Source organism: Orcinus orca, chromosome 9 (assembly GCF_937001465.1).
Source record: "Orcinus orca chromosome 9, mOrcOrc1.1, whole genome shotgun sequence".
NCBI lineage: Eukaryota > Metazoa > Chordata > Mammalia > Artiodactyla > Delphinidae > Orcinus > Orcinus orca.
In genome coordinates, this window is record NC_064567.1 from 14,442,374 (window position 1) to 14,457,659 (window position 15,286).

Consider the following 15,286-nt stretch of genomic DNA (forward strand, 5'->3'; position numbering starts at 1 on the left):
GTAGGCTGTGTTTACTCAGATTACTTCCTCAAGTAGAGTGAGATGACAGTATCTAACTCGTGGAGTTGTAAGATTCACTAATACCGGAGGCAGGGCGCCGGGCTCGGAGCAAGCGCTCACTTGGGTCTGTTCTTTCCGGGAATGGGTGGGGTAGAGAACCTAGCACTCCTCAAGAAAGCTCCCAAGACTCGCGTCATTCGTCACTTTGGCTGGTTTATAAAAACTGCACCAGAGCCCCGAGATCAGTTTTTAGTTTCGCTTCTTTCCGGAGAAGCCTCTCGGTGCCCAGCTGGGGAACCTGACCCTCGAGGAGCCGTCCGGTGGTCGCCGCGTCGCCGGCAGATTAGCCCGCGCTTGTTCACCCTCTTTCCACTAGGTTACCGTCGCGATTGACTTTAAATCTGACACAGGACGGTGAGATTTGGCCTCTCGACCCAAAGACCAGCGGTTTTCCGTTTACTGGGAAACCGAAACCGCTGGTCTCTGCGAGCGGCGGCGGAGAGCGCACGCTCCCTCGCCCCGGGCGCGCCCAACCCGCGCCCGCCCCCGGGACTCTTTAAGTTTCGATTCTCCCTGGAGCAGAGTCCCGCGCCGCGGCCAGGCCAGTACAGCGCGCCATGGCTGACCCGGGGGTATGCAGCTTCATCACCAAAATCCTGTGCGCCCAGGGGGGCCGCATGGCGTTGGAAGCGCTGCTCGACGAGGTGCAGCTCTCCGAGGCGCAGCTCTGCGAGGTGCTGGAAGAGGCCGGGCCCGACCGCTTCGTGGTGTTGGAGACTGGCGGCAAGGACGGGGTCATCCGGTCCGTGGTGGCCACCACTCGAGCCCGGGTCTGCCGTCGCAAGTTCTGCAACAAACCCTGCGGAAACCTGCACCTCTGCAAGCTCAACCTGCTGGGCCGGTGCCACTATTCGCAGTCGGAGCGGTGAGTGCCCTGGGAGGGAGGGGCGTCTCCCCGGTCCCGGTGTGGGAGGACTGTCGCGGCTGCTGCTCCGTGAGGGGCGCGCCCTCGCGGGGACCTCGCACCCGATGACTCTTCCTCCAGCTGCTCACTCCTCTGCTTCCCTTCTTGCTGGGCCCGCGCTTCTGCTCTCGAAGGTTCCCTTCCCTCCAGCGCCTTCAGACCTTCCTTCGAATATGGCTAGCGCGCTACTGCCCCGGTGAAGACTACGATTAACTCCCCACCTCCATAAGGATAAAGTACTTTTGGGCAAGCCAGGGCCTAGACAATTTGGATGCAGGTTTGGGAACGAAAGAAAATGCCTCCATTCTCTGGAATCTTGAGTCTTCCCCTCTCTGCTACCTTACCCCCTAGGTATTGTGTGGTCTTCCCAGCCCCCCAGCCGACTCGATCCCGGGATATGTCTCCATCGCTGCGAGCTGCGGGTCTCTGCTTGGCCTTCCTTTCCAAGCGCCTCCTTTCCCCTCATTATCACTTTTCTGATATCTGACTCTAGCCCGCACCACCAAGACCAGAATGGTTCTATTCAAGGTTACCAATGATGGGCCCTCTTCCAGAACTCCTTTCCCGTGGGCCCCGCGGTGGCCTGCACCGCTGACCGCCTACCTTTGGGACCACTTTGAAACAGTGTGCCTTATCTCCCAGGCAGCTGCTTCTGTGTTCCCACTTGTCCTTTTTTTGCTTCCTGCATATAGGTGTGCCCCAAGGTTTCAGTTAAGCCTTTTGATGTACCTGTATTCCAGGTCTCTCCCCGAGAGCCCTCACTTCCTTGGGTTTAGTCGTCACATCTATAAAGATGGCTTCCTTGTGTGCATCCGCTGCCCCGGCCTTCCTACTGACTCTAGGTTCTTCATCTCCAGGGGTCTGAGGAGCATCTACACCTGAATATCCTGCCAGGCTTTGTCGAACTCATCTTCTTTCCCCCAGCGCAGGGTCTGTGACACTCCCCCCCAACCCCCAAACTCTTCTTCCTCCTTCATAATACCTTAAAACACCAAGTTCTTTTATTGACCAATCCCGTCCCTTCCCTGTCTGGTTCCTACTTCGCATCTCACTTCTAAATGAATGCCTTGTTGAATTAATGAATGATTTTCTCTGACCATGGTCTTTCTCCCCATCTTTCCTATCCGTATGTACTTTTGCTAAATTATTTTTCTTGATATAGTACTTGTCACACTTCCTCCATCCTTAAAAACTTTAAGTGGTGTCTTAGTGTCCAAAATGGTGGTCATCAAACTTTCCAGCATGCGCTTATGAGCGAAAAACTTTAGATTACTCACTCGCAATACCTGTCTGATAAAACATACAAAAGACAGATGTTTTAAGTGGATGTGGTAGATGAGATAATTTTTTTAAAAAATTTGTTTAGAGCAAAACTAAAATTTTAAAAATATGCCCCATTGTTATTAAAAATAAATATTTATTATGTCGTGAGGCAACAATTTGAAAGTCTATTTCTGAGTTGCAGGAAGTTATGTGTATGGGAGTCATCTAAGTCGGCAAATAAAATCAGGAAGGAGGAAAAGAGGGTAGAGAACAGAAAAAAGGAAGGAACATTCTAACACTCTTCCAAATAACAATGGAGATGGAAGACTTTGTTATCATTTCTGTTGTGAAAAATTCTTCAGTTAGTGTTGGCTGTTAGTTTTAAATACATAGGCTTCTTATCTTTTAATTTTTTACTATGAATATTTTCAACATACACTAAAGTAAAGAAAAGAGAATGATGAACCCCTATGTGCCCATCGGTTCAACAGTTTTCAAAGTACAGTAAGGCCAGTCTTGGTTCATTTATTCTCCCCTCCCCATCCCTGTCCCCATCTCAAACGTGTTATTTTAAACCAAATGCCAGAGATTATTTGCTTTGTAAATACTTTAGTAGCTCCAAAGATTAAAGACTCTATTTTATTAGTATAACCACAGTACAATGATCACTTTTTTTTACGATTATATTTTCTTTTTATAAATTTATTTATTCATTTATTTATTTTTGGCTGCGTTGGGTCTTTGTTGCTGTGCATGGGCTTTCTCTAGTTGTGGCAAGCGGGAGCTACTCTTTGTTGCGGTGCGTGGGCTTCTCATTGCAGTAGCGTCTCTGTTGCGGAGCACCGGCTCTAGGTGCGTGGGCTTCAGTAGTTGTGGCGTGAGGGCTCAGTAGTTGTGGCTCACAGGCTCTAGAGCACAGGCTCAGTAGTTGTGGCATACAGGCTTAGTTGCTCTGCGGCATGTGGGATCTTCCCAGACCCATGCTGCCTGCATTGGCAGGCAGATTCTTAACCACTGTGCCACCAGGGAAGTCCCTATGATTATAATTTTAATATCACATACTATCCAGTTAGTGTTCAAATTTCTCTGATTGCCCTATACTTGGACTTTCATTTTCAGGGAAAAAAACCTACACAGTCATAGTTCATAATGGTTTCAATATGTTATATATTTAATATATTTAGAAACTTTTAATTTGTTACATGCAGTAGGTTTAGAAACTTTAGTTTTATTATTGTTGTTATTAATTTGTTGTTGTTGTTTGCAACTCAAAACCATTTTAAGCTCATAAGCTGGGTAGTTAACCTGCACTTTTTTATATTTTAAAAGAGGAATAATATATTCTATATGAATAATATGGTCTATGCAAGTTTGGGTGGATTCTCTGGAGAATTCATTAAAGTTATTATTACCTTTTTTTTTTAGTTGAGTGTTAAATTCTTATTTCTTAAATGTATGGGTCCAGTCTTATTTTTAAAATCTTTTTATATAACTTTTGAGTTTGGGAATTACAAATTTTTAATCCATTAATGTACATTATGTCCTCATAATAAGGACCCTTGGGAGAATTCTTTTTCTTTTGCCTAAAAGCCTAGAAAATATATTTTTTTCCCAGGTATATTTTAAAATATTTTCCCTTTCTTAGCAACTTATAAATCCTCATCTTCTAATACTTGACACGTGGGAGTCTAAGGGCTTTCTTTGTGGATTATAGGTTGGTGGGCGCTGTTGACCAGTTGATACCCATGTTGAGGTTACCATTCAGTTTGGTAACTGTTCTCTGTTTGCATAGGATAGCTTGCCTTTTGCTGGACTTCTACATTTTCCTCTGTAGTACTATTATTTATAGATGGGCTTTCTCCTATCAGTTCTGCTGTTCCAGTCTTTTCTCTTATGTTGCTTTTATTTTTTAAATTTTTGGCTGTTTTGGGTCTTTGTTGATGCGCGTGGGCCTTCTCTAGTTGCGGGAGCAGGGGCTACTCTTCATTGCGGTGCGTGGGCTTCTCGTTGCGGTGGCTTCTCTTGTTGCGGAGCTCGGGCTCTAGGCGCACGGTCTTCAGTAGCTGTGGCACACAGGCTCAGTAGTTGTGGCTCGCGGGCTTTAGAGCACAGGCTCAGTAGTTGTGGTGCACGGGCTTAGTTGCTCCCCGACATGTGGGATCTTCCCGGACCAGGGCTTGAACCCGTGTCCCCTGCATTGGCAGGTGGATTCTTAACCACTGTACCACCAGGGAAGTCTCTCTGATATTGCTTTTAACTATACATTTTAGTTGACAGCAGGGCTTGCTTCACTATTGGATAATTAGTTTTGGTCCATCATTTTGGGTATTTCTATTTGCTTTGCTGAAATATACGCCCACACATGGAGTTCTAATCCCAGTTCTGGCACAAATAATAACTACCATTTGTTGAACAAATAACTGTCTACCAAGTACTATGATAAGCACTTTAGAGATGGTATCCAAGTTCATCTCTACTATGATTCCTGAAGTAGGTGTTGTAAGTCCCATCTTTTTTTTTTTTTTTTAAATATTTATTTATTTAATTAATTTATTTGGCTGCCTCGGGTCTCAATTGAGGCATGTGGGCTCTTTGTTGCAGCTCGTGGGCTTCTCTCTAGTTGTGGCGTGATGGCTCTAAAGCATGCGTGGGCTCAGTAGTTGCAGCTCGTGGGCTTAGTTGCCCTGCGGCATGTGGGATCTTAGTTCCCTGACCAGAGATCTAACCCATGTCCCCGTCCCCTGCATTGGAAGGCGGATTCTTTTTTTTTTTTTTTGCGGTACGTGGGCCTCTCACTGCTGTGGCCTCTTCCGTTGCGGAGCACACGCTCCGGACGCGCAGGCTCACGGGCCCAGCCACTCCGTGGCATGTGGAATCCTCCCGGACCAGGGCATGAACCCGTGTCCCCTGCATCGGCAGGCGGACTCTCAACCACTGCGCCACCAGGGAAGCCTGGAAGGCGGATTCTTAACCACTGGACCACCAGGGAAGTCCCTAAGCCCCATCTTAATGTAAGGTAACTCAGGCCTAGAGCTGTTTAGAATTTTACCGAAAGTCACATAGCTGATAGCTGGCAAAGTTAGTGTTGAACCGAGATCTGCATGACTTCTTAACTTAGCTACTGGTGTCGTCAAGTAGCTCTATGAAGTGTGATCTTTCATTAATTCAAGGTCAAGATATTGTTTTGCAAGCCTGATTTCTGTTTAACTGTTTAGAGCAGGCTGTCCCTGGCAACTAGCTTTGTGGTTTCTGCTAATGTGGGTGTTTCCTCTGGGTTTTTTCCTGTTTGTATGCCTTTTTCATTTGCATAACTGAAACTTTGGGTGGGGGTGGGTAGATAGGAAGAAAACTAATTGACAATTTCATAAATTGAAAAAAAAAAAAAAAAACCAACCAAAAAAATGCAAAGAGTAGGGCTTCCCTGGTGGTGCAGTGATTGAGAGTCCGCCTGCCGATGCAGGGGACACGGGTTCGTGCCCCGGTCTGGGAAGATCCCACATGCAGCGGAGCGGCTAAGCCGGTGAGCCATGGCCGCTGAGCCTGTGCGTCCGGAGCCTGTGCTCCGCAACGGGAGACGCCACAACAGTGAGAGGCCCGCGTACCGCAAAAAAACAAATAAAAAAAAATGCAAAGAGTAGTACAAAAAGCATCAGAGTATATATATTCTGAGTATATAATGAAAGCTATACTATATAAAAGAATATATAGTATAATAAGCTTATAATTCACCTCCCAGAATAAATATTTACATTTCTATTTTTGCTTTTTTTATTTTAAAATAAAATAAATACCATAACAGGCCTAAGGTTATTGTTTTTTTCTCTTCCCTAGTCTCATTTCCCTCTTTCCCCAGAAGCAACTTCAGTCATCATTTTGGGGTGTGTCCTGCCCTTCCATGATTTAAAAATTTCCTGTCATATATATTTGTATTCATATACAAGATGTATTGTTTTATGTGTTTTAGAATTTTTACCCAAAGTTATATTTTGAAGATCTATTCATGTTGTTATAAGGATCTAGTTTATTTATCTTAACAGCCATATAGTGTTTCACCATATGATTTACACCACAGTTCGGCACCTATTCCTGCAATAATGGGCATTTAGAATATTTCTAATTTTTTGTTACAAAAAAGCAGGCTGCCAAGACTATACATTCTCTTGGTGCTCATGGCAAGCGCTTCTCCAAGGTAGATCATTAGGAAATGGAATTGCTGGGTTCAGTTCTTGCACCACTTCAACTTTTCGGGATTCTGACAAATCAGTGTAGTAAAAGTGGTTGTACCCATTTACATTTTCATGTTTGATGTCTCAGTTTCCCCATTTTATAGCCAACTAGCACTTAGTATTATCAGATTTTTTTGATTTATGCCGATCTGAAGGGTATACAATGGTATCTTATTTTTTTATTTTAAAAGAATTTTCTCATTAAAGTTTTTATTATGTGATATTTAAGTCTTACGAGAATGTATAAAACATACAGTGAATATCTGTGTACCCACAAATCAGCTTCAGAAATAAAATATTACACAGTTAAAACCCCCTGAAATCTCACCTTTGATCATCTCCCCCATTTTAGAGGTGATAACTAGAGATTAACATACCAGCTTTAGGTACAATTGACTAATAAACATTGTTTATATTTAAGGTGTACAATGTGATAGTTTGTTATATGTATACATTGTGAAGTGATTCGCTCAATCAACTGATTAACCTATTTATCACCTCCTCTATTTACTCCCATTTTTTGGACGGTGAGAACACTTTTTTTAAAATAAATAAATTTATTTATTTATTTATTTTTGGATGTGTTGGGTCTTTGTTGTGTGCGGGCTTTCTCTAGTTGCAGCAAGCGGGGGCTATTCTTCATTGTGGTGCGCGGGCTTCTCACTGCGGTGACTTCTCTTGTTGCGGAACATGGGCTCTAGGTGCGCGGGCTTCAGTAGTTGTGGCACATGGGCTCAGTAGTTGTGGCTTGTAGGCTCTAGAGCACAGGTTCAGTAGTTGTAGAGCATGGGCTTAGTTGCTCTGCAGCATGTGGGATCTTCCCGGGCCAGGGATCGAACTCACATCCCCTGCATTGGCAGGTGGATTCTTAACTACTGCACTACCAGGGAAGTCCCTGATGATTAGAACACTTAATATCAATGCTCTTAGCAAACTTCAGGTATACAATATTTATTATCAACTATGGTCACCATGCTGTACCTTAGATCTCCAGAACTTATTCATCTTATAACTGAAAGTTTGTACCCTTTGACCAACATTCCCCCCTCCCCCACCCAGATCCCTGGCAACTACCATTCTATTCTCCTTTTCTACGTGTTTGACTTTCTTAGATTCCATGTATAAGTGAGATCATGCAGGTTTTTGTTTTGTTTTGTTTTGTTTTATCTTTCTGTGTCTGTCTTATTTCACTTAGCATCATGTCTTTTAGGTTCAAGCATTTCACAAATGGCAGAATTTCCTTCTTTTCATGGTTGAATAATATTTCATCTTATACATATAAACCACATTTTCTTTATCCATTCATCTGTGGATGGACACTTAGGTTGTTTCCATATCTTGGCTATTGTGAATAATGCTACATTGAACTTGGGAGTGCAAATATTTCTTTGAGATACTGATTTCATTTCCTTTGGATATATACCCAGAAGTGGGATTGCTGGATCATATGGTGTTCTATTTTTAATGTTTTGAGGAACTCTATATTGTTTTCCATAATAGGCATACCAATTTACAATCCCACAACACTGTTCTGCTTTCGATATTTATTTTTCCCACACATTTATTATGTTTCTACATGTGTTTATTTCTTTTATAATTTTAATTTTATTTTTAAAAACATTTATTTATTTGGCTGTGCTGGGTCTTAGTTGCGGCACACGGGATCTTTGTTGCTGCGTGAGGGATTTTCGTTGTGGCATGTGAGGTCTTTATTTTGGTCGCAGCATGCAGGATCTTTTAGTTGTGGTATGCAGGATCTAGTTCCCTGACCAGGGATTCAACCCACACCCCCTGCATTGGGAGCACAGAGTCTTAACCACTGGACCACCAGGGAGGTCCCTACACATGTGTTTATTTCTTTTATTTTTATTTTATAAATTTTATTTATTTATTTTTGTCTGCATTGGGTCTTTGTTGCTGCGCGCTGGCTTTCTCTAGCTGTGGCGAGTGGGGGCTACTCTTCGTTGCGGTGCGTGGGCTTCTCATTGCGGTGGCTTCTCTTGTTGTGGAGCATGGGCTCTAGGCACATGGGCTTAAGTAGTTGTGGCATGCAGGCTCAGTAGTTGCGGTGTGTGGGCTGTAGAGTGCAGGCTCAGTAGTTGTGGCGCACGGGCTTAGTTGCTCTGTGGCATGTGGGATCTTCCCGGTCCAGGGATCGAACCCACGTCCCCTGCATTGGCAGGTGCATTCTTAACCACTGCGCCACCAGGGAAGTCCCCATGTGTTTATTTCTAAGCAACATTTGGGAATATTTTGCCTGTTTTCAAGCCTATAAATTACATCAATACTAGGTATGCAAATACTTGCTTTATTTTGCTCTTGTTTGCACAGCATAATGTTTCTGAGACTCACCTCTAATATACAAAGCCCTGTTTCTGTACCATCTTGAGGCCTGGGCAAGATGGACTTCTGCCCTGCGCCCTCTGCTTTACAGGTCCTATTCCAGCCCAACTGTATACCTACTCACTTACTGAGGAGTCTGGGGTTAAGGAATCGTGCTCATTTAGAACCAGTGGCCTCCATCTGTGGCCCCTACCCCTGTTCTAGACTATGCTCTGGGTTCCCAGGACCCTAGAATTCCCAAGCCTACTTCCAGGGCCTGAGTGGGCTTCTTCCCTGGGTCTTCCTACACGTGGAAGGAATTTGGATGTACAGGTTGACATGTTCATTGCCTCTGTATGATGGTGCTGGCAATGTGGGACAGAGCCTGAGGGGGAGAAGAGAAGAGGTGGGCTGGAGTTGGGAGTGGGGGCTGTCTTCCTTTCCTCATCTTTTTTTTTTTTTTTTTAACTTTTTGGCTGCACCACACAGCATGCGGGATCTTAGTTCCAGACCAGGTATCGAACCCGCGCCCCCTGCAGTGGAAGCACGGAGTCTCAACTGCTGGAACACCAGGGATGTCCCGGGGGCTTTCTTTCTTCATTTTACTACATCCTATTCATAGAGCTCAAAGGAGTCTGAGCATTCTAATTCAAACTTGGCCTTCCGGGTCATTATGAAAGTATGTTTGTTAAGATAGATAGAGAGAATACATATATACGTACGTACATACATACATACATACATACATATATATATATGTATATATATATATTAGAACATATTTTATTGAACCATTTCTTAGCTTGACTAATTACTTTGAAGTGTTTAGATATTTGGTGTATGGGCCTCCATTTTATCATGCCTCAAACCCCACAAGTTTAGGAGAGGGACTGCTCTAGTTCTTTCTTTTATAAACAATAGCTTTCTTTTGTACAAACGTACGCAATTTATATATCAATTTTCTTGTTATTAAAATATAGATTGTTTTCAGTTTTTTTGCTATTACAAACTGTAGTATTTTGGTACATCTTTCCTTGTGTAAAGGTGCAAAAATTACCTAGGTATCTAGTACCAGAATGCCCAGATTTAAGCTTTAGGAGACAATACCAAATTGTTTTCCAGGTTTGTGTACCAAGTTTTACTCCCACCAGAAAATTATGAGCATTCCCGTGTTTCGTATCCTTGCCAATTGATGTATGTCATCAGCCTTTTACAAATTGTACCAATATAAGGAATGTGAAATTGTGCCTCATTGTGTTTTTATTTATTTATTTATTTTGGCCATGCTGTGGGGCACGTGGGATCTTAATTCCCAGACCAGGGATCGAACCCGCGCTCTCTGCAGTGGAAGCGCAGGGTCTTAACCACTGGACCACCAGGGAGGTCCCTCACTGTGGTTCAATTCTTTATATATTCTCCGTCTCTGGCCCTTTTAAGTCATGACGCTTGTTTAAAGTTTAAAAAATAGTTTTTATATACAATTTTTAAAGTTATTTTCCATTTATAGTTACTACAAAATATTGGCTGTCTTCCCTGTGTTGTACAATACATCCGTGAGCCTGTCTTACACCCAATAGTTTGTACCTCCCACTCCCCCACCTCTATATTCTCCCCCCGACCAATGGCAACCATTGGTTTGTTCTCTGTATCTGTGAGTTTGCTTCTTTTTTGTTATATTCACTAGTTTGTTGTATTTTTTAGACTCCACATATAAGTGATATAATAGAGTATTTGTCTTTTCCGTCTGAATTATTTCACTTAGCATAATGCCCTCCAAGCCCATCTATGTTGCTGCAAATGGCAAAAATTCATTCTTTTTTATTGCTGAGTAGTATTCTATTGTGTATACATTCTACATCTTCTTTACCCATTTATCTGTTGATGGACACTTCGGTTGCTTCCATATCTTGGCGATTGTAAATAATGCTGCTGTGAAGGTTGGGGTGCATGTATCTTTTCAAATTAGTGTTTTTGTTTTTGTCAGATATATACCCAGTAGTGGAATTGTTGGATCATGTGGTAGTTTTATTTTTAGTTTTTTGAGAGACCTCCATACTGTTTTCCACAGTGGCTGTACCAATGTACATTCTCACTAACAGTGTATGAGGGTTCCATTTTCTCCACTTCGACACCAACATTGGTTATTTGTGTTCTTTTTGAAAACCATTCTGTCAGGTGTGAGGTGATATCTCACTGTGGGGGTTTTTTTTTTTTTTTTTGCGGTACGCGGGCCTCTCACTGTTGTGGCCTCTCCCGTTGCGGAGCACAGGCTCCGGACGCGCAGGCTCAGTGGCCATGGCTCACGGGCCTAGCCGCTCCGCGGTATGTGGGATCTTCCCGGACCGGGGCATGAACCCGTGTCCCCTGCATCGGCAGGCGGACTCTCAACCACTGCACCACCAGGGAAGCCCTCATTGTGGTTTTGATTTGCATTTCTCTGATGATTAGCGATGTTCAACATCTTTTCATGTGCCTATTGGCCATCTGCATTTCCTCTTTGGAAACATGTCTATTCAGTTCTGCCCATTTTTTTATTGAGTTGTTTGGTTGGTTTTTTTTGATGTTGAGTTGTATGAGCTGTTTATATATGTTGGATATTAATTTCTTATTGGGCATATCATTTGCAAATATTTTCTCCCATGCAGTAGGTGTCTTTTCGTTTTGTTGATGGTTTCCTTTGCTGTTCAAAAGCTTTTAAGTTTAATTAGGTCCCATTTGTTTATTTCTGCTTTCATTTCCTTTACTTTAGGAGACAGATCCAAAAAAAATTGCTGCAGGCATAATGCTTGTTTTATTTATTTATTTATTTTTGGCTGTGCTGGGCAGCTTGTGGAATCTTATTTCCCCAACCAGGGATCGAACCCAGGCCCTTGGCAGTGAAAGTGCAGAGTCCTAACCACTGGACCGCCAGGGAATTCCCAGTGCTTGTTTTTCAAGTTTGTCTCATGTGGTGTCTAATTCTGACTTGTTGCTTCTGTTTGCATTTTTCTTTTTCTGTCCTCTATTTTTGTCTATAATTACCTTGACTATATTTAATTTTTTATCATAAAGTGTACAGTTCGATGGCAATAAGTACATTCATGATGCTGTGCAACCATCACCACTGTCTTGTTCCAGGACATTTTCATCATCCCCGAAAGAGACCCCACACCCATCCACAGGCACTCCGCATTATTCCTTCTCCCCAGCCCCCGGCAACCTCTAGTCTTCTTTCTGTCTGCATGGATTTGCCTATTCTCGGTGTTCCCTCTAAATGGAATCATCCAGTATTTGTCCCATTGTGTTTGGCTTCTTTCACTTAGCAGATGTGTTCAAGGTTTGCCTTTTACTCTTGCATGTTGCTTGTCATTTGAGGGGGTGTATTTACCCAGGAGGAGTCTTCTTGGACGTCTCCTTTGTTCCTGATCGTGCTGTGTCCATGGAGTCTCCTTGTCAGGCTGATGCCCTTAGAGACAGGCTGCTTTCTGTGATGTCACAGCACGAAGGGGTGTGTGCCCCATAAGAATCATTTGGGAATTTGTGCTCTCCTTTCAGATTTGCTTCATGTTTATTTGAATTTGATCAAATTTGACTTTCAATTTCTGCAGCCTTCTGCAAAAATTAAACTAAGAAACTTAATAAGTGATACTGTGAATCAAGATAAACAATCTTAAATAAGTGACAAATAGGCATCTGATAACAAAATATTTTCTACTTTTTACATAATGTGGAGATGGCAGAATTAAAGATTTAAAATAAGTATAGATTTGTTTTCCGTCCATAAAAAGTTTCTGATTTGATTACTGCTCCTGATCACATTTATTTCCAAACTGGCGTCTGTGATCCTTACCTACAGGCTACTTTGGAATTGACAAGGGCCCCAAGATGGTGGTGGAAAAGGAGTAAAAGAATCTAGAAGAACCTAGGATTTCAAGTCCATTGAGAAATGAATGTAACCAAATTGGGGCACCAGAGTTAGACTCAGTTTGAGAGAAGAAAGTGGAGACCTAATTCATGAGCTTTTAATGCTTCCCCACTAAGAAGAGATTTTAAGATGTTACAGACCAGCGACTTCCCTGGCGGTCCAGTGGTTAAGACTCCACGCTTCCACTGCAGGGAGCATGGGTTCCATCCCGCATGCCTGGTGGCCAGAAACAAAAAAAAAAAAAAAAAAAGAATGTTTTAGACCAATTCAGAGTTTCAGGTTAAGAGAGGTCATCTGGGGAAGTAGTTTCCAAACATTTTGCTTCCTCACCCCTGTCATTAGAGAACATTTTCAGCATGTACTCCTATTATGTATCTATTTATTTAAAAACCGTATGATGTATAACTCTTACTTTGTGTATTAAATATTTATTAATTTGTTACCTTTTAAAAGAACTTTAAAATCAACTTTTGAGGTATGATTTACATACAATAAAATATACCCATTTAAAGTGTACAGTCTGAAGAGTCTTTGAAGAGTCGTAACAAACGGATATACCCATGTAACCATCATCATGATCAAGATGCAGAAAATTTTCATCAGTCCTTAAGGTTCTCTTATGCCCCTTCTAAATTAACCAATTAATCCTCCCTAATCCTTCACCTCTTTCAGCCCAGGCAATAATTTTTTACTTTCTTAGATACAAAATAAATATAAAGAGTTGTAACATTTTTTTCCCACACCTTGATGGGTCGATTTTGGGTTGCCCCTGTGGTATAGTAGGTACCCAACTTTGCAGCAATACTTCTCAGGCTTTGATGTATATCTGAATCACTTGGGGAGAGTTTATTAAAATGTGGATTCCTAATCACACAACAGAAATTCTGGTTCAGAAGGGATGAATGGGGGCCTTGGAATTTGTGTTTAACCATCACCCTAAGGATTCTCTTGCAGGGGTTCAGGAACCACACTTTCAGAAACAGTATCTGCAGATGCGCTTCCTGGAAGATTGCAAATGCAAGTTTTATGTGTGTTTAGAGTTTGAGGGAGTCAACGAGAAATGCATTCTTTAGTGCTGAGTGAGCAAATGATGAAAAAAGTGTTGCATTCCTCCAAGGTTAGGGTGACATGTCTCTTACTCTTATATGATAGAACCACAAGACATACAGGAAGCCTCAGACATTCTACCCACTATGTCAACAAATATTTATTGTGTCACCAAAAGTAGGCTATTCTAGAAACTTCGGCCCCTTTCTAACTGAAAGAATCCTCAAACACCATTAACCAGTTAATTCATCTTTCTCCCTAGTTTAATATTCTTCTTAACTTACAAAGGGATTTATGTTGGGAAGTGTGGCAGAGGGAGAAGAGGCGTGTTCAAGGAGAGGAGCCTTGTGTGACCTACTGTCTCTAATCAAGATTTTGGTGGGAATTCCCTGGCGGTCCAGTGGTTAGGACTCCATGCTTCCAATACAGGAGGCAGGGGTTCGATCCCTAGTCGGGGAACTAAGATCCCGCATCTCCTGCGGCATTTCCTGCCCTTCACTCTCTTCACTTCCTGTGCTTTTTCTCAGTCCTGATGTGGACTTAGGGCCATGGTCCCAAACTTTTGCTGCACACTGGAATCACTTGAGGAATCTTTTTAAAATACTGGTGCCCAACTCCTACCCCTGGACATTCTGATTTAATTGGTATAGGGTATGACTTGGGCATCAGGGTTTTAAAAAAGTCCCTGGGTAGTTCTAATGGGCAGCAGAGTTTGAGAACCACTGATTAAAAAGACCAGAGAAATAAGTCAAACTGGGGAGATTGTCTACAATATTGTGGCACCTGCATTGTTTGCCTTACTCTTGGTACAGTTATAGGTTACAATCAGGTCCTCAGCCCCCCACCTCTCCCATCCTCAGCGGGCCTGGTCCCCTCTTGTTGCCCCCTGCAGCCCAGAGTCTTGCAGCCTACCAGCTGCATTCCCCTCGCCTGGCCGGGGCCCTCTGCACCTGGGGCTAATCACGATCAGCAGTCAGGGGGCGTCGTCTTCGCGCGTAATGTGTTCTGGGTAATACAGTTGTGGTTGAAGCAGGTCGATTTCTTCGGCTTCACCCTTTCTCTTCCCAGACATTGTTCCTTACCCTGTTGCTGTGCTCTCTGCTGGTCTCCTCTGGTTCTCCCCCATCTGACTAGGGGTTCCAGGTTCAGTGAACCATCCCTGCCTCTAGTAACTGGCAACTTAATCTCGAACTTCAGAAGTACAAACATATAGACGATAGGAGTCTCATGACTGATACTTTTCAGGGTTGGTTTTGATTGGTGACGTTTTATTCTTTAGATGAGTGCTCTCTAGATTTTATCTTTCACACATCCTGGTTCCTTTTTTGCCTGGCTTGAATCATGATGAGCTATTTCCTGTCTTCTGTACAAATTGACTAGCTCTTTGATTTTGTCCACCCTCCCACATGAGGTGTTGGGGAACCGAGCACGTGAGTAGGAGAAGAGAAGGGGTATTTTGATACAAACGACTGTGAAAAAACAAGACTTTCCTTAAGGTTATCTTCTTCCCTCTGGTCTGATTGTGGAGCCCAGGGTTGGCCCTATGTTTGCTGACTCGTG

The 15,286-nt window shown here is 43.0% G+C and overlaps 1 protein-coding gene across 1 annotated transcript in view; it reads left to right on the plus strand.

Annotated features, from left to right (window-relative positions):
• The first annotated feature begins 65 nt into the window (after positions 1-65).
• ZC3HAV1 (zinc finger CCCH-type containing, antiviral 1) overlaps positions 66-15,286 on the plus strand; it is a 67,049-nt gene continuing 51,828 nt past the window's right edge. The window contains exon 1 of the mRNA XM_012533919.3: positions 66-925. Coding sequence (XP_012389373.1) covers positions 618-925 — 308 coding nt within the window. The 5' untranslated portion in view covers positions 66-617. The remainder of the gene's footprint in view (positions 926-15,286) is intronic.